At 44.4% G+C, this 20,083-nt stretch overlaps 1 protein-coding gene across 2 annotated transcripts in view; it reads left to right on the top strand.

Moving 5' to 3' along the window:
* The window catches only part of LOC135544663 (netrin receptor UNC5D-like), a 333,479-nt gene that overhangs the window by 294,616 nt on the left and 18,780 nt on the right, over positions 1-20,083 (top strand). Inside the window, exons 10-12 of one of the 2 annotated variants that reach the window (XM_064972452.1) lie at positions 11,353-11,760; positions 12,326-12,413; positions 18,690-18,861. In XM_064972452.1, coding sequence (XP_064828524.1) covers positions 11,353-11,760; positions 12,326-12,413; positions 18,690-18,861 — 668 coding nt within the window. Of the gene's footprint in view, positions 1-11,352; positions 11,761-12,325; positions 12,414-18,686; positions 18,862-20,083 lie in introns of both variants that reach the window. The other variant, XM_064972451.1, reaches the window with a different exon arrangement.

Raw genomic sequence — 20,083 nt, 5'->3', positions numbered from 1 at the left:
GTCTGATGAAACATTGAATTTGGCCTTTGTAGCCACTGTAGCCCATAGAAACGTGTTGAATAACATGTTCATAAAAGGCAAAACAGACAGTCAAAAAATGTATCATAAGGAACAAGGTTTTGAAGTATCTGTCACAGATCTGAGAGATATAAGAAAACAAATTTTACAAATTTTACAAATTTTAAAAAAATTTAATTTTAAATTTATGCACTTTTACAGCCTGGTACTGGGTTACCTTCAGACGACTCCCATGAAACTTGTGTGCATCGTACAGCAGAATAACTGACCCCTTTATGTTCCGTATCGGTTACATATTATTTTGAATCTCCAACTGTTCGGTCTGGAGATGTCGTAGAGCCAACCACCAAAACTGTTGTGAGATTAAACACTATTTCAATATTGGTGACATATTAGTTTGTAACTCACACGGTTTAGTTTTTACAGATGATTTCGTGACAATTTTCTCGTCCGGATTCTCTCGTGTAGAAAAGGGCTGCTTTCATTGCTCCGTGTTATGGAATAGGCGCAAACGTTAGGGGATTGACCTGCAGCGACTACAAGAAATGGTAAGTCTTGCATAAATACACATGGAGCTATTCAATATTCAAAATAAAGTCACCATGTGACGTGTGTGTGTCAATCGACTCCTTCATATTAGAGATTGCGCATCAGCTGTTGTTAACAAAGACGCACACCACCCCCTTGAGCTTACCCATCTGTTACGTTCGTTAGACTGAGGAGACCAAGGTGCAGCGTGGTAGGCGAACATCTTACTTTATTTTAAATGTACACAAAAAAAATAAAAAATACAAGTTCTGCAGGCTACACAGCACCTATACAAAATCAAGATCCCACAATCTAAGGTGGAAAACAAGCTGCCTAAGTATGATCCCCAATCAGAGACAACGATAGACAGCAGCCTCTAAGATTGGGAACCATGCCCGGCCAACAAAGAAATAAAACACATAGATTTGCCCACCCAAGTCACACCCTAACCTAACCAAATAGAGAATAAAAAAGGCTCTCTAAGGTCAGGGCGTGACAGTACCCCCCCGCCAAAGGTGCGGACTCCGGCCTCAAAACCTGACTCCATGTGGGAGGGTCCGGGTGGGCATCTAGCCTCGGTGGCGGCTCCGGTTCGGGACGTAGACCCCGCTCCGTTCGCTGATCCATCCACTTCCGTAGAACCGGACCATGGATCGTCGCCGGAGGCTCCGGACCGTGGATCGTTGCCGGAGGAACTGGACCATCGATCGTCGCCGGTGCTTCGAACCGTAGATTGTCGCCGTGGACTCGGGACTGCAGACCGTCGCTGGAGGCTCTGGACTGCCGACAATCGCTGGGGGCTCTGGGCTGCATATCGTCGCTGGAGACTCCGAACCTTGGATCGTCAATGGAGGCTTCGGGCCATGGATCACCACTGGAGGCTTTGGACCGTCTCAGAAGGTTCCGGACCGTGGACCGTCGTTGGAGGTTCCAGACCGTGGACCGTCATTGGAGGTTCCGGACCTTAGGCCGTCGTTGGAGGTTCCGGACTGTGAAACGTCACCGGAAGCTCTGGACTGGGAACTGTCACCGGAAGCTCTTGACTGGGAACTGTCGCCGGAAGCTTGGGGCGTGGGACCGGCACTGGTGGTACCGGGCTGGTGCTACGCACCTCAGGACAAGCGCGAGGAGCAGGCACAGGACATACTGGACTGGGGAGGCGCACTGGAGGCCTAATGCGTGGGACCGGTACAGGTGACACTGGGCTGGTGACACGCACCTCAGGGCGATTCCAGGGAGGTGGCACAGGACGTACTGGGCTGTGGAGGCGTACATTAGGGCGAGTGCGGGGAGAAGACACAGGACGTACCGGACTGGGGACACGTACTTCAGGGTGAGTACGAGGAGGAGACACCGGATGTACCGGACTGGGGAGGCGCACTGGAGGCCTGATGCGTGGGACCGGCACAGATTGCACTGGACTGGTGACACGCTCCTCCAAACGCCTACGTTGCCGCATACTCCTTGCCAACTCCGTTCTCCGGTATCCCTCATCGCACTGTTCTATTGAATCCTGGCACTTTCCCTAGGTCGACCAACCACCTCTCTACATCCTTCCAGGTTGTCTCTGGTTCACACCTCGGTACCGCTGACCACCCCGTGTGCCCCCCAAATTTTTGGGGAGCTGTCCTTTGGGCTGTCTTTGTGGACGCGAACCCCGGTGTCGTCGTTGTTCCTCCCTCGCTGCCTCCGTTTGCTCCCATGGAAGGTGATCCCTTCCGACCAGTATCTCCTCCCGTCCAGGATCCCTTACCATCTAAGATATCCCCCCCATGTCCAGGATGTCTGCTCCTCCTGGCCACGCTGCTTGGTCCGTTTGTGGTGGGATCTTCTGTTACGTTCGTTAGCATGAGGAGACCAAGGTGCAGCGTGGTAGGCGAACATCTTACTTTATTTAAAATGAGCACCGAAAAACAACAAAATACAAAAACAAACGTAAAGTTCTGCAGGCTACACAGCACCTATACAAAATCAAGATCCCACAAACTAAGGTGGAATACAGGCTGCCTAAGTATGATCCCCAATCAGAGACAACGATAGACAGCTACCTCTGATTAGGAACCATACCCAGCCAACAAAGAAATAGAACACATAGATTTTCCCCACCCAAGTCACACACTGACCTAATCAAATAGAGAATAAAAAAGGCTCTCGAAGGTCAGGGCGTGACACCATCACTACTGTTCTGTCCTAATGATGCATAGAAAAACCAGCTAGTTGTACATTATCCATGTCTTTGTTCAGCCAAGTTTCCAAGAAATATAAGATATTACAGTTCTTCAGGTTCCGTTGATAAGATAGTCTCGAACGGAGCTCATCCTATTAGTTCTCCAGTGATTGTGATTGTACATTTAAGTGATAATGCCAGAGAAGCCGGTGTTTGGAGGATATATTGGGTGTTGTTAGGCCCAAGACGAACCGTGCCAATATATCTTCCAAACACCAGCTTCAATGGCATTATCACTTTTATACAACAGGTTACCAACATATTCAAATAATGACTGACATATTTTCATTAAAAACGTTATTTTGATGAATTTATTCATATTATGTCATCCTTCTACGAGATATAGTCCCGACACAAATCTAGGGTTGCTACCCAAGCCGGCTGGTAATTCATTCTATCAGCTCGGTTGCCAGACACAACTTTTTGTTCTTTATCTATTGACCAGACCTGACCCAGTCGTTCAGTCTTTTTGTTCTGTATCTATGGACAGCCGTTCGTTCTAAATGTTCCATTGCCATGCTGGCTGGTAATGTTCTTATCCCTTGCTTGCTAGCTAGCCAACAATGGCTAACTTACAGTCAAGTCAAACAGTGCAGCCAGAATAACATCAGTAGCTGCATTTGCATTTGTTTAAGCTGTTTTCTAGTGACATGTATTTGGCTGGCATAGAAAATGTCTTTCTGGAGCACGTGATGCCGTGGAGCTGAGCAGACGTTGACAAACCGAGCTCTTCAAAGTTATTCTATTTTTACCTAAATAACAACGTTGAAACAATATTCTAGCATCGGCTGATAAATTGTCAAGTACTTACCTTCCCAAAGAGCCATGGACCTCCGACCGAGAGGCAAGAAGGACGACCAAAACGTTGTTGATTCCCAAGATAACGATAACGCTACAGCTAGCAAGATTAGCATTAGCCCTCATAACTCAGACGACAGTTCCAGACTGTTGCTCTCAGCAGCCTCTTGCGAGCCTGCCGACATGCTGGCTACTCTCCTCCGGGAAATTCAGGATGGTAACAAAGGTCTTTCTCTGAAAATCGATAAGAAATCGGCTGAACTCCATTCCTCCATTGACGACCTGAAATCCTCCATGAATGATCTCCTTTTGAGAACGACTGAGGCAGAGTTGCGCATTAGCACAGTTGAAGATACCATCGCTAGACATGACCAGGTCTTGACACAACTGCAAAAGGACAATGCCTACCTCAAAAACAAAGTAGATCAGATGGAAAACCAGAGTAGACGTAGTAATATCCGTGTGGTGGGATTGAATGAGGACAGCGAGGGCCGTGACCCGGTCTGTTTCTTCACTCAATGGATCCCGGAGGTCCTAGGCATAATCAACTTCACCAAACTGCTGGAAATCGAACGCGCCCACAGAACATCAGCGCCGAAACCCCGGCCAGATGAGCCCCCATGAGAGGTCCTGATCAGTTTCCTCCGTTTCCAAGACAGAGAGAAGATACTGCAACTCGCAAGAGCCAAAGGGGACATCACCATCGATGGAAAGAAGGTCAGCCTTTTCCCAGATATGAGCGCGGATCTCGCCAGATGCCGCAAGCAGTTCAGACCTGCTGCCAAAGCACTGATGGAGAAGAACATCACCAACCTGCGCGGATGAAAGTTCAGTACAAAGGCCGAAGCCATCTCTTCAACACACCGGGAGAAGTGCACACTTTTCTCAAAGAACTGAGCAACGTCTGAGCCAGGACGGTCTCTCTGGGGGATAAAACGCAGTTCGTTTGTTTTCTCTTATCCGGACTGAACTGCTGGTATCTCCCGGTCACTTTAATTGACTTGTACATTTTCAACTAACCGTATCTTCCCGGGGTGAGTTCTATTACATTTACAGGAGAGTATATTTTGGTTTAGTCCATATCTACTGGGCGAAGCAATAAGTGGGCTTAGGCCCACTGCTTTCCCCCTCATTTATGTTAATCTTTCGTAAAGAGACTCAATCATCCCTTACCGTGGGCAGTAAATATTCAGCCATAAATATCTATTCACAACGTTTGTTTTCAATTTAGAGAGCTCGCAGGTTTTAGTTACGCCAAGGTTTAGCTAGTAAGAGCAAGATGGAAAGCGAGCAGCAACGTATCTCTACAAGTGTATTCATGTTTGATTGTTGGGACTGTTGTTCTAGCCTGACAATCGGGGTGGGTGGGATTTTTATTATTTTTTTCTTCCTTTTTTTCTTATGTATATTGTTTCCTTCCTAAAGAGACACACAGGTCACTTTTGTGCTCAAACCAAAGTTGAAACATTTCCTAATTATCTGCATATGATAGATTACTATTCAGTTACATATTTGAAACCCAACCTATGCTTAACCCACTAAAATATGTCACATTCAACGTAAAAGGTCTTAACAGCCCGATTAAAAGGAAAAGAGTCTATACATACCTTAAGAAATTAAAGGCTGACATTGTGTTTTTACAAGAAACACATCTTACAGCCAGTGAACACAAGAAATTGAAGAGGGAATGGGTAGGACAAGTTTTTGCATCCTCTTTTAACTCCAAAGCAAGAGGAACTGCAATTTTGATAAGTAGACACATCCCCTTCTGCGTCAACAACACCATCTCTGATCCCTCTGGCAGGTTTGTTTTGGTGCAGGGGCATTTGTTTTGGTGCAGAGTCTTGGACCCTATTGAAAATTTATGCTCCTAACTTCGATGACCATATGTTTATTCAGAATGTCTTCCTTCAGGTTGCTCAAGCACCACCAGGATGGCTACTGGTTGGAGGAGATTTAAATTTTTGCTTAGATACAGTTCTTGATAGGTCTTAAAAAAAGCCAGAGAAGACAACTGCTTTCCAGAGTCCTTCTCTCAAGCAGTGATTACTGTAATCCACAAGAAAGGGAAAAACCCGCTGAAGTGCGCCTCCTATAGACCAATCTCTCTCCTTAACACAGATTGTAAACTGGTCACCAAGATGCTATCTAAGAGACTGGAGTCATGTCTTCCACCGTTGGTCAACCCTGATCAGACTGGCTTCATAATTAATAGATTGTCCTCCAACAATCTCAGAAGGTTCTTTGATATAATTCACCTTGCTAACAAAAACAAAATGCCTAGTGTCGCAGTCTCCCTCGACGCTGAAAAGGCCTTTGATAGGGTTGAATGTCCATACCTCTTTCGCGTCTTGGAAAAGTTCGGTTTAGGTACCGTGTTTGTAAATTTGATAAAATCACTCTACAAATCTCCTAAAGCTAGGATTGCTACCAATGGGATTACTTCCTCCTCTTTCCCTCTTTATAGGGGGAACAGACAAGTTTGCCCAATTAGCCCCCACCTCTTTGCCCTCGCCATTGAACCGTTGGCTGAGGCTATTAGAACGTGCCCTGACATACATGGCTTTGAGGTGGGCCCCCATACCCATAAATTATCACTCTTTGCGGACGACCTTGTCTTATTTCTAACAAACCCAGAACACTCCCTCTCTCACTTGCAGATCCTACTACAGTGTTATAGTTCTTTCTCTGGATATAAGGTCAATCTTGATAAAAGCGAAATCTTACTGTTGTCTGTCTTTGACCATCATACCATCAAGCACAAGTTTCCTTTCAGATGGTCGCCTATGGGCTTCACATATTTGGGCATAATGGTGGATGGTAATCTGAACAACTTCTATAAACTCAATCTGGCCAGTTTGTTGCAAAAGGTGGAGGTTGACCTTTGTAAATGGATGGACTTACCTCTCACTCTACTGGGTAGAATCAATGTAATTAAAATGAATGTCCTGCCCAGGTTTCTATATCTGTTTCAATCTCTCCCTATCCCTGTTTCCGCAGCATTCTTTTTCTCTTTCGACAAGCTGACCAGACGGTTTATCTGGCATGGCAAAACCCCTGGGGTTGGCCTGGATAAACTGATCCTTGATTACAGTCAAGGGGGCTTAAACCTCCCCAATTTTAGAATGTACTACTGTGCTGCACAGTCTAGGTTTCTGGCTCAGAGGTTTGACAAGGGTCCCTCTCCCTCATGGTTGAACATTGAAAAGCTTGAGGTAAATGATGACACTGGGGCAGATTTGTTTTACAAATGGGACAGAAAATCTATAAAAACCATCACAGACAACCCTTTAATCATACATTCTGTCCTGGCATGGTGCAAACTGCACGAGCTGTTTGGACGAGGGGATTCCTTTCCCTAAAACCCCTTTATGGAACAATAGATTGATCCCTATGTTTTTCCAGAATAGTAACTTTAGACCATGGTCTGATTAGGGGATCACTCTTCTGGAACATTGTTACAAGGAGGGAGTTCTTATGTCTTTTGATCAGCCGAAACAGAAATACCACTTGCATAACAGGGACTTAACAGGGACTTCTTTAGCTACCTACAACTACGAAACTTTATTAGGGTGACTCTCAAGGGACAATGGAACCTACCTAAGATGTCACCTATTGAACAACTCTGCCACGCAGACCAACCACTGTTCAAGACCATTTCCCGTGTTTACAATGCTCTTATGTCAGGACTAACACTGCCTGGGCTAGATAAACCCCGACTTAGATGGGAGAAAGATCTGGGTATTGATCTTGATGAGTATGGTTTGGGGTTTTAGGGCTGGGTTTCTGTAGTGACCTATGCAGGAATGGGTTTACATCCACATTGAACTCCAGATACAGACTGATCCAGTTTAATTTCCTCCATCAGCTCTATATCACCCCATCTAGACTGCACAAGTTCAACCCAGATATCTCCTCCCTATGTTTTAGATGTGGCTCAGATGAAGGAACATTCCTCCATTCCACTTGGCAGTGTTCAAAACTACACGGTTTCTGGCAGGGGGTATGCGATACCATATCCTCAATTCATGGGGTTGCATTCCCTTTAGACCCGGAAGTCTGTCTACTGGGTAACTTTACTAACACCAATCTTAGGCAAAGCCATACTATAAAGCTAACAGAAATATTGCTAGCGATTGCCAAGAAATGTATTGCCTTGAAATGGAAATTGGATTCCTCCCTGCCAGTCGCAATGTGGCTTTCGGAAGTTAATAGTTGTATCCCTTTGGAGAAAATCACTTACTGCTTGAGGAATAAGTTAAATACATTTTACAGAATTTGGCAACCTTTTATTGACTATATGGAGAATCTCCCCCCACATCTCTATATATAATCCTCACATAATGTTTCACACGTAATGTATAATATGTAGCCTACGGCAGGTGATCCAATGTCTCGTTATTTTGTTATTTTTTATTTTTATTTTTTATTATTGTATGTTTGTTTATATAACTATAATTTATTTTTGTTACGTTCGTCTGTTACTGTCACTTTTCCTATCGTTGTCTAATATCTTTTCACTTTTGTTTTGAATGTCCTTAATTGGAAAATGCAAAAATAAAATAATTTTAAAAAAAACTCTGTTGTTCAGAGGAGCTAGCCAACAACACAGTTTCAAACTGAAGCTGGAAAGACAGCAAACTAGCTGCACTTGGTTTTGTTTAACCTTTTTTCAACTGACATTTCTTTGTATATATCCATAAAAATTATGCCAGCTGATTCATGATTTAGACTGACTGAGAAACACTGCCTGCCTGTCTGCCTCGTCCCTACTCGCGACACGTTCATTACTATGGGACAGCTGGAGATTGAATTTAAATATTGAAACAATGTTGCAAATGTAGGAGAGACGAGCAGCAAGATGTATGAATATCTCCACTGTTGAAAACTAAATGTTGGTCTTAAAGAAATGTGAGATCGTATCTGGATGCTTTTTCTAGTGGAGATCAAGTTTATAAATTGCCTGGCTAGGTCAGATGGAACAGAGTAAATAAGCATTTCAACGTCTTAGATTTAGCCGGTGGTAACTTGTGGAATAGACATCGGCTGGAATGTTCAAAAAAGTTACGATCACCACAGTAAAGACAGGAGCCTGTAAAACGGCCGCTATACACTGAGTCAAAACATAACACCTTCCTAATATTGAGTTTCACTCCCTTTTTTTTAAATAATTTTGCACGCCCAATTTTTCAGTTTTTGATTTGTTAAAAAAGTTTGAAATATCCAATAAATGTCGTTCCACTTCATGATTGTGTCCCACTTGTTGTTGATTCTTCACAAAAAATACAGTTTTATATCTTTATGTTTGAAGCCTGAAATGTGGCAAAAGGTCGCAAAGTTCAAGGGGGCCGAATACTTTCGCAAGGCACTGTAAAAGCTGCAGGCTAAGGTTAAATCTAGACTTGGTTTCCTCTATCGTAATTACTCCTCTTTCACCTCAGCTGCCAAACTAACCCTGATTCAGATGACCATCCCACCCATGCTAGATTACGTAGATGTTCTTTACCATACGGCCATCAGATTTGCCACCAATGCTCCTTATAGGACACATCACTGCACTCTATACTCCTCTGTAAACTGGTTATCTCTGTAAACCCGTTGCAAGAGCCATTGGTTTATGCTTATTTATAAAACCCTCTCAAGGCCTCACTCACCCTATCTGAGATATCTACTGCAGCTCTCATCCTCCATATACAATACCCATTCTGGTGGTCACATTATGTTAAAGGGCCGCAAAGCACACACATCACTGGGTTGCTCCTCTTTTCAGTTTGCTGCAGCTAGCCACTGGAACGAGCTGCAAAAAACACACCGTCTCTTCATTCAAACACTCAATCATAGACATTCTTACTGACAGTGGTGGCTGCTTCACGTGATGTATAGTTGTCTCTACCGTCTTGCCTTTGTGCTGTTGTCTGTGCCCAATAATGTTTGTATCATGTTTTGTGCTTCTACCATGTGCTACTGCCATGTTGTGTTACTGCCATGTTGTGTTGCTACCAGGCTGTGTTGTCATGTGTTGCTGCTATGCTATGTTGTTGTCTTAAGTCTCTCTTTGTGTATTGTTGTGGTTTCTCTCTTGTTGTCACGTCCTGACCATAGAAAGCCTTTATTTTCTATGGTAGAGTAGGTCAGGGCGTGACTAGGGGTTATCTAGTTTATTATTTCTATGTGGGGTTCTAGGGTTGTTTTTCTATGTTGGTGTTTGTGTATGATTCCCAATTAGAGGCAGCTGGTAATCGTTGTCTCTAATTGGGGATCATATTTAAGTAGCTGTTTTTCTCACCTGTGGTTATGGGATATTGTTTTGAGTTAGTGCATGTAGCATCTCTGTCGTCACGGTTTGTTGTTAGTTTATTGTTTATTTGTTTTATGTTTTTGTTAAGTTTCACTTTATCATTATGTGGAACTCAACATACACTGCGCCTTGGTCCGACATTAATTATAACGAACGTGACACTTGTTGTGATGTGGGGTTTGTCCTTGCCCCCCGCAAGAGGCCTTTTGCCTTTTGGTAGGCCGTCATTGTAAATAAGAACTTGTTCTTAACTGACTTACCTACTTAAATAAAGGTTAAATCTACTTTTAAAAAATTAAATAAAAATTAACAGATGACATCAATAAGGTATCATAGCTTTCACCTGGATTCCAGCGCCATTCTTCTTTCAGGCCAATATCAGAACTGTGTCCGATGGCGCTAGTAGCGCAGTGGGTAACCAATAGTTGGCATGCTGCTGTCAGCTACCCCCACAAAAATACTAGAGTATACTATGGTATTAAAACCCATAGTGAAGTGTTGCATACACAACCAGTCTGTTAAGCAGATGTGTTTTCTTGGGTTTTCTGAGACAGTATCTGAAACCTCTGTACCTTCTGTGTCCAGGGCTCTCTTTCCTAAATCTCAGTCCTACAGTATCGAGCTCCAAATATCCGCCTGATACGATAGATTAAGTTTTCCATATGCTCCTTTGTCGTGAACACAGAGACTCAGCTGCATTGATCCATTTTTATTATTTTTATTATTTCACCTTTATTTAGCCACGTACGCCAGTTGAGAACAAGTTCTCATTTACAACTGCGACCATGCCAAGGTAAAGCAAAGCAGTGTGACGAAAACAACACGTAATTACACATGGTATAAACAAACGTACAGTCAATAACACAATAGAAACATCTGTATACAGTGTGTGCAAATTAAGTAAGGGGGTAAGGCAATAAATAGGCCAATAGTGGCGAAGTAATTACAATTTAGCTTTTTACAGTGGTGTGATATATGTGCCGATGAGGATGTGAAAGTAGAAATACTGTTGTGCAAAAGAGCAGAAAAACAAATACGGGCATGAGGTAGGTTGGTTACTGACGGTCTATGTACAGCTGCAGCGATCGGTAAGCTGCTCTGAGAGCTGACGCTTAAAGTTAGCGAGGGAGATATAAGTCTCCAACTTCAGTGATTTTTGCAATTTGTTCCATTGATTGTCAGCAGAGAACTGGAAGGAAAGGCGGCCAAATGAGGTGTTTGCTTTGGAAACAGAACATCTCCGTTATACTATGTACACTATATTTTTTTGTTTAGTTTCAGTAACACTTTTTAGTTACACTTTATTGCAATTTAATCCAGTCCTTTCAGAGCCACTGGGGGACATCAGTGATGATAACTAGGAATCAGTTTGTGACTAATCACATTGTCCATATCTTTTTGTCTGTCAATTAACTAATCAACCAACCAATCATCCAACAAATAAATTAACCAATCAATCAATCATGTATTCTCTCTTTTCCAGGCAACCCCCTGTTGATCAACTCATCCCAGCAGCCGGACCTAACGGTGTCACGGACCTACACCAGCCCCATCTGCTTCCAGGACTCCATGGATAAAGAACTCATATCTCAGGAGCCTTCGCTCTTCGACCCCCTGCCCGACCTCAAGGTCAAAGTTCACTCCTCTTTCATGGTGTCCCTGGGCGTATCAGAGAGGGGGGCCGAGTACCACATCCAGAAAGCCCACCCCCAGACCTTCCCCCGGGGACTGGCGCCCGACTACAGCGGTGTGGGGTTGGAGGGGACGCTGAGAGGAAGGAGGGAGAAGACCCTCCTCGGCCCCCTTGCACCGTCTACGCCATCCAGGCCCCCGCTCAGGACGGCCGGGGTGTTCGGACACGCGGGAGGGAGGCTGGTGGTGCCCAATACAGGTGAGGGTTGTGGTTCGTAAGGGCAATGTACCACACACATGTACACATGCAAATGCAAGCGAAAATACACAGGCATGGAGGCTACCACACACACAGGTCTACATACCACATACATAGAGGCACACACACGCACAGAGGCGAGGATCACAAGATATATACATACTCGCGTGCGCACGTACGCACACACACTGTGGGTGTCCGGTCTATTTAGTGCAGGTGACAGTCAGAGAGGCCAGTCAGGGTCTCTGGGGCTCTCAAATCAATGTTGCCAACAGTGTACCACACACACACTACCACCAACACTGGAGCCCACAAACCATTCCTAGAGTGCTCATCTAACCTGCCAGTAGATTAAAGTGTCACAAAGGACAGGAGGTGTGTGTGTGTGTGTGTGTGTGTGTGTGTGTGTGTGTGTGTGTGTGTGTGTGTGTGTGTGTGTGTGTGTGTGTGTGTGTGTGTGTGTGTGTGTGTGTGTGTGTGTGTGTGTGTGTGCACATAGGTGTGCAAGTGTGTGCGTGTGTCTCGTGATAATCTCCTCTGTTCCTCTCTCTCTCTCTGTCTGTAGGCGTGAGTCTGTTGGTGCCCCATGGAGGGATAGCTGTGGACACTACCTGGGAAATGTACATGGTCATCAACCAGGAGGACAGCAGCAGGTATAACACGGCACAGAGAATCAGGCTGCCTGCCTCCCTCCCTACCTCTTATCGCTCTCTCTTTCATTCTACCACTTCATCTCACTCCATCTCTCATCCTGTTTTCCCTATTTCTCACACTCTCTCTCCCACTTATTAACACCCACACGCACGGGTGTATCACTCACTCACTCACTCACTCACTCACTCACTCACTCATTCATTCACTCACTGTCACCGACACACACATCCCAACATACAAACACAAACATACCCACATACAGTGGTTCCTCAATTAGAAGTTGCTTCATACTGTGGTATAGGATGTGGTATGCTGTGGTATGGTACAGTGCGTTACAGTGCTTACCGTTAATGCCCACCAGAGGGCATCTTTGAGAACATCTACACTTCATGATTACAATTTAACTCTATATTTCATTGTAGGCCGATAGAAAGAAAAAAAGGAAGGTCAAGCCCGAATTTCAATATTGGCAGAATATTGTATGAAATACAATTGGGCATTTAAATGCAATTCAATCTGGTAGTTTCAATTCAAATGTGACTCGTTCCGTTCTCTATTCTCTTGTTGATGTAATATCCTGGACTTTATGATTATTTACATTCTCCGGTTCACTGCACTCTATTGGTTTTGACTGACAGCTGTTATAATCTTGAGCTCCGCACGCGACTAGAAGATGCCCCTATCCCTCCCGCTAATTGGGCTTTTGCACATTTGTAGTGTGAATCAGGGAAATGCTGTACATCGATAGTCGTCGATGTGTTTCGACCTTTGACCTGAATGCGATTATTTTAGTTTTATAGCCACCAGATGCTTCTTTCTATTGTTGTTATTTATTCGGTAATGAGTTAAGCACACAGACTCAGCCATAAATTAGTGAGTCTGTGTGCCTGCTTGAGTGGCTGAGCTGAACTCTTCAGAAACCAACGACAAAGTTACTATTGAAGGCTTGGCCTATTTAGAAGGCTATTTTGCATGTTTTAATTGGTTCAGATAGAATCTAGATTCGGGCCTACTACCAATTAAACCAATTTATTTATTTCTCTGCGCCCCTCACTGCATCAAGACCCGAATTGTCTGCTTTATATGAGGCTTTCATTTAGGAAGGTCATAAAAAACATGATACTAAGATAAGGTATTTCAAAAGAACAGAATAGCATGTTTTGAGTTTTATTTATCTGTGCTTAGTAGCCGAGGCTATATGGCTGCTCCATTCTTCATCCTTATCATTCAGTTAATTCAAATGCAATGTTTACAATGATCCGTTTCTGTCTGGTTTCTATCTACCCATTCATCAATTCATCAAGAGACACATTAGCGCCTGGGTACCAATGATTTACACCGAACCTAAAAGCATAACCAGCATTCTAATTCCCCCTTGCGGTGACGCAATATACCGTACTACATACCATAATATACCTCAATGCACTGCAGCGTAACCTGGAAACTTTTAATTGAGGAACCACTATATACACCGCCCAGCATGCAGCCTTAGCTCATCTTGCACACTCTACAGGGGAGGACTTGATGTGTCAGGAAGAGGCTGGCAGTTGCAGACACGGCCCTGCAGATTGCAGCATAGCCCTGAGCGACTGGCTCGGCAACTGGCTCAACCCCCTCCTTCCTGTGTGACTAGTTAAGGCTGTGAATGTTAAAGTCTTCAGTGTTAAGGTTATCTGCCATCATTTGTCAGATAGAACAAGACAGACTCTAGGTAACTATTGCCTGCTATGGAGAGCCCATTGCCATGACTTAGCTGTCAAGACTTTCACGAGGCTATTACTCAAGGCGAAAATGGCAAGACAGTTAAAAGACATTCACAAGAAATGTAATATTGTTGACTTTTCTCTGAGAGGCTTCAAGAAGTTCTCTCACCACCATGAGTCAGTCTGTTTGATCATTTTGTTTGTGATTTGCTTTGCAGACCAAAAATGTGTAATATCTCGGACACATCTGGATGAAACCATCCCAAAAACGTATCACCCACCCCTGACAACCTGGTTAACAGGTTGGCCCCTTCAATGAAATTACATTTCGTCTTCTCAAGGAGCTTAAATATGTGACATTGATTGTCAAATGTGTCAAATGTGGCTGTAATCCATGTCATCCCTCCTCCCTCTTCCACCTCCCTCCTCCTCAGAGCACCCCAGAGGCTTCTGGGTAGCGAGGGTAAAGATAAGGATCAAAGGTCACCTATAGTTTACGCCTCAGAGCTTAGGGGTAGACTGCCTGTGTCTGTCCCGTGAGGTGTGCGCTACTCTAAACACTCCTTGATCTCCCTGAGCCCACACCTTTAGGTTTCTGCCTGGTCCCGATAACGTTGTTTGCTGTTTACTTCCTGCCTGGCATTAGAGGGAGTCTGGAGGGCAGCGCACTATTGAGCTGTCAATCACAGTCTTTTGACAAGCGCATAGAGAGACCCTGGGAGAAATTAAATGTTTTCCTCCTATTCAGACTTCAGGACGAATCCAACTACATGTGGCGGTTTGGCGGGGGATCTCCACTTGGCTGCAGGATAGGAATCGATCAGCTCAGCCTTGGTGGCTCCAGGGCGGCCGTATGGAGACTGAGATGAGAAGCTTTTCCTCACTAGGGAAGTCTTCACACTGCAGTCTAGAGGCCTCGGTGGGGGTTATTAGATATTACTGAGAGATCAGGAGAAGAGTTAACTGTCTAAGTCAGCGGTGCTGAGCTGGAAAGTTTGTATTTAGAGGAGCCTTATGCTGAACACACACAGAAAAGTGTTTTAATGTCACGTGCTTGTCACAGAGGCAGTTCCTGGCGCTCGCCTCATCTAATGTGTTAAAGTCTTGGCTTCGACTCAGCGAGCGAACGAGGTCTTGTTGTGCACTGAAAAGCTTGAAACTCCGTAGGGAACAGTATCCAAGGTTGTTACGATGTTTTTTTTTTCTCTAAATGAAACCATAAAATCCCCACGGGGTGTTAGTGCCTTGAAGTGCAGTTATTGTTTGATCCTTGTCAGACCACCACGGTATAGCCTTAACACGTGGCCTTAACACGAGATCAGGAGATCTCTGTGGAGATCCGATCGGTGACCAAGTGTGAATGAGAGATCGACTGGAGTGAAAAGGGAAAGTGTGGCTGACGAAGAATGGAGGTGTGAGAGGGAGACTGCGAGGTTGTTCGGAGGAGTTGCAATAGAGGGATGAACGATCGAGAGTGAGAGAAGGAGTGTTGATGAGGAGTTACTTCCGGTGGCCTTCAGTCAAACCTCTCTCTGTTTGCAATCATGTTACTATTCACTTGGCCTTTTTATCTTGTTTACGGAGCTAATTTATGCGTAGAAAAATGGTAGTCTATTTGTTTGCATGTTTTCAGAATAGGAGTTTCAGTGGATCATAGAATATCATTCAGCATCACAATGCCAGTCAAAGCATTCCAACATGAAAACACTCCATTATGAAAACATCAACAACCCAAAGTCACCCGACCTGATCCACCTCTCAAACTAATTCCATTGAACAAATCATTTCAATTTGTTCCCGAGATACTCAAGACAGAACCATTGAAACATTTCTAGTTTTTCATCTTGTCATCATGTTTTCTTTGAAAAGCAAATGTTTTCTATTCTCCTCTCTTCAGGCTAATTATCAGAGTCTGATCTGCAGGTAACCTTGATGTTCCTCTAACAAGTGGGCCTAATTACCATAGCGCACAAAGACACACACACACACACACATATATATATATATATATATATATATATATATATATATATATATATATATATATACAAACTGCTCAAAAAAATAAAGGGAACACTTAAAAAACACAATGTAACTCCAAGTCAATCACACTTCTGTGAAATCAAACTGTCCACTTAGGAAGCAACGCTGATTGACAATAAATTTCACATGCTGTTGTGCAAATGGAATAGACAACAGGGGGAAATTATAGGCAATTAGCAAGACACCCCCAATAAAGGAGTGGTTCTGCAGGTGGGGACCACAGACCACAGACCACTTATGCTTCCTGGCTGATGTTTTGGTCACTTTTGAATGCTGGCGGTGCTTTCACTCTAGTGGTAGCATGAGACGGAGTCTACAACCCACACAAGTGGCTCAGGTAGTGCAGCTCATCCAGGATGGAACATCAATGCGAGCTGTGGCAGAAGGTTTGCTGTGTCTGTCAGCATAGTTTCCAGAGCATGGAGGCGCTACCAGGAGATAGGCCAGTACATCAGGAGACGTGGAGGAGGCTGTAGGAGGGCAACAACCCAGCAGCAGGAGCGGTACCTCCGCCTTTGTGCAAGGAGGGGCAGGAGGAGCACTGCTAGAGACCTGCAAAATGACCTTCAGCAGGCCACAACTGTGCATGTGTCTGCTCAAATGGTCAGAAACAGACTCCATGAGGGTGGTATGAGGGCCCGACGTCCACAGGTGGGGGTTGTGCTTACAGCCCAACACCGTACAGGACGTTTTTCATTTGCCAGAGAACACCAATTCGCCACTGGCGCCCTGTGCTCTTCACAGATGAAAGCAGGTTCACACTGAGCACATGTGACAGACGTGACAGTCTGGAGACGCCGTGGAGAACGTTCTGCTGCCTGCAACATCCTCCAGCATGACCTGTTTGGCGGTGGGTTAGTCATGGTGTGGGGTGGCATTTCTTTGGCGGGCCGCACAGCCCTCCATGTGCTCGCCAGAGGTAGCCTGACTGCCATTAGGTACCGAGATGAGATCCTCAGACCCCTTGTGAGACCATATGCTGGTGCGGTTGGCCCTGGGTTCCTCCTAATGCTGGAGTGTGTCAGCAGTTCCTGCAAGAGGAAGGCATTGATGCTATGGACTGGCCTGCCCGTTCCCCAGACCTGAATCCAATTGAGCACATCTGGGACATCATGTCTCGCTCCATCCACCAACGCTACGTTGCACCACAGACTGTCCAGGAGTTGGCGGATGCTTTAGTCCAGGTCTGGGAGGAGATCCCCCAGGAGACCATCCGCCACCTCATCAGGAGCATGCCCAGGCGTTGTAGAGGTCATACAGGCACGTGGAGGCCACACACACTACTGAGCCTCATTTTGACTTGTTTTAAGTACATTACATCAAAGTTGGATCAGCCTGTAGTGTGGTTTTCCACTTTAATTTTGAGTGTGACTCCAAATCCAGACCTCCATGGGTTGATAAATTTGATTTCCATTGATAATTTGTGTGATTTTGTTGTCAGCACATTCAACTATGTAAAGAAAAAAGTGTTCAATAAGAATATTTCATTCATTCAGATCTAGGATGTGTTATTTTAGTGTTCCCTTTATTTATTTATTTATTTTTGGATATATATATATATATATACACACAGAGACAAACATACACACACACAAACATGCGTGCTCACATGAACACACAAACATGCAGCACAGCTGCAGGCTTTCACCACTGTTGGCTTATTTATTCTGTATTAAAGAGAGATCATAACCAATGTTCTGCTGCTGATTGCTTTCATTTGAACAATGGAGACTCATTAAACACAATAGGCACTGATAATCATCTGATAAATGAATAACGAATAAAGCAGAGTGAAAATCCTGTGGCGAGCGAGGTTGATCTCACTTGGTTTACCCCATATCGTGTTCAACTGATGTTTCAGAAAACAATATAACACAGACATATGCTTTTATTCTCCGTTGATGGTTAGCCTACCCTCACAGTAGAATGCTAGCCTACTTGTTTCCTCCTAAAAGAAAAAAGGTTGTGTACCCAAACAGACCTATTCCAGCCAGTCAGTATTTGGATGTTTGTGATGTTTCACTCAACACCAACAAACAGTGGTCCTGATCCCTTCGTTAGAGTGTCCAGTTAATCAGTTTAGCTGAAATCACTCCTCTGACTCTGCCTCTGGTCGCTAGTCGGACCTGTCACTCAGGCTTAGGCGGGGGGACACCAGCTTGGCCCTGTGACAGCAGGGGATAGCAGGGCCATTCTACCCACAGTGAGATTGACCCCCAGGCCTGCAGCAGCAGGACTGACGGTTGAGGCTCAAATAGTACGAAGTCAAGCAGACATCACTTTTCATTGAGCGCTGGGCTGTAGAAAATATGTGTAATAGTGCAGGCCCTTTTGGACTCATGGCAGCCTCATCAAAGTTTCTGTGTTCGCAAGAATGGGGACCATATGCCAATGCTTCTTTTTCCCCTCTTGCTCATGTAAAGCCATTATCCATTATGTTTAAGAAACATGCCCTATTCATGTACGCTGTCTATGGAGAGTTTGGAGTGTAAACCCATCCTGATGTTTTTGTTTGTGTGTTTTCAGCAGCACCCTATCAGAAGAGAGACAGGAGGTCCTGCTGAGTCCAGAGGTCACGTACGGTCCGCTGGGCCTTGACCTCTCCTGCCCCGTCGCCATGACGATAGCCCACTGCGCTGAGGTTGCCGCCGATAACTGGAGCATCCGCCTCAAGAGGCAGACACAGGATAACAAGTGGGAGGTGAGATTATCCTGAAAACATTTCAGAACATTAAGAGGAACAGTGTGGCATTTTCTCTCTCAGAACCTAACTGTGTAAAAGACTCTGTATAATTCACAATTGATATTGTAACTTCCCTTTTATAATATCCATGAGTTTATGTAACCTGAGTTCAAGTAAACAACATTCAAATGCGTTCCAGACGATGCAAATGCCTGCCACTGTAATCAAATCAAATTAAAACTGGCCCAGATTTTTTTATTTATTTGACCTTTATTTAACTGGGCAAATCAGTTAGGAACAAATTCTTATTTTCAATGACGACTTAGGAACAGTGAGTTAACTGCCTTGTTCAGGGGCAGAACGACAGATTATTACCTTGTCAGCTCGGTGATTCGATTATGTGCCATCTATGTTACGGTTATTTTCTACAACTTTGCTTTCTTCGTGGGCCATTAATGTGCAAGGAAAATGTCACCCAACATCCAATGAAACATTTCCATATACTAGATTGAGATAAGTTGATCTCGATTTCTTTGTTCCTTACAAAAAAGCAGGAATATTCAGTGTTCACCTTGTCTTTTTCCCTAAAACTGAGAATAAGATTCAATCACATAATCTAAATTCCACATATTCTGTTCTTCATACTGACTTCTCAACCTCTATTCCACTGAGGTTCATTGAGCTGCCAGTAAGGAGGAACTATTTCACTCACTCATGTTAGCATGGACTTCTTTGAAAAGTAGTGAAAGCTCAAGTCCAACCTCTCAACAAAAAAACATCCCACGCTGTCTTTCTCGGAGGGACTCCCTCGTTCTCTCAAGCTCTTTGCTCCGACATCAATCCACACCCTCCATTTTTCTCCATCCATCCACCCGTCTATCCATCCCAGCAGACGAATCAGCGATGTTCTTTTGAAGGCCCAATGCAGTAAAAAACGTGATTGTCCTGTGTTTTATATTTCCACGCTATGAGGTTGGAATAATATTGTGTAATTGTGAAAAATAAACGAATGCCTTTTTACTGTATGAGCTGTTTGAAAAGACTGGCTGAGAGGGGACCGGCGTGTGGGTGTGCGTGGAACCCCATCATTACAGAAGCATCCCTTTCCACCACAATCCCTTCATCAGATTCCTTTCCTCCATCAACCATCCCTTCTACTTCCTCTGTGGTCACATCAAAGAGCAGAGACAGCAGCAGGGGACCAGAACTATATTCTCCACACACACACACACACACACAC

The sequence above is a fragment of the Oncorhynchus masou genome, chromosome 8, assembly GCF_036934945.1.
Source record: "Oncorhynchus masou masou isolate Uvic2021 chromosome 8, UVic_Omas_1.1, whole genome shotgun sequence".
In the NCBI taxonomy this organism is placed as follows: domain Eukaryota; kingdom Metazoa; phylum Chordata; class Actinopteri; order Salmoniformes; family Salmonidae; genus Oncorhynchus; species Oncorhynchus masou.
Note: the sequence above shows the minus strand (reverse complement) of the source record. Positions and strands in the feature narration are given on the sequence as shown.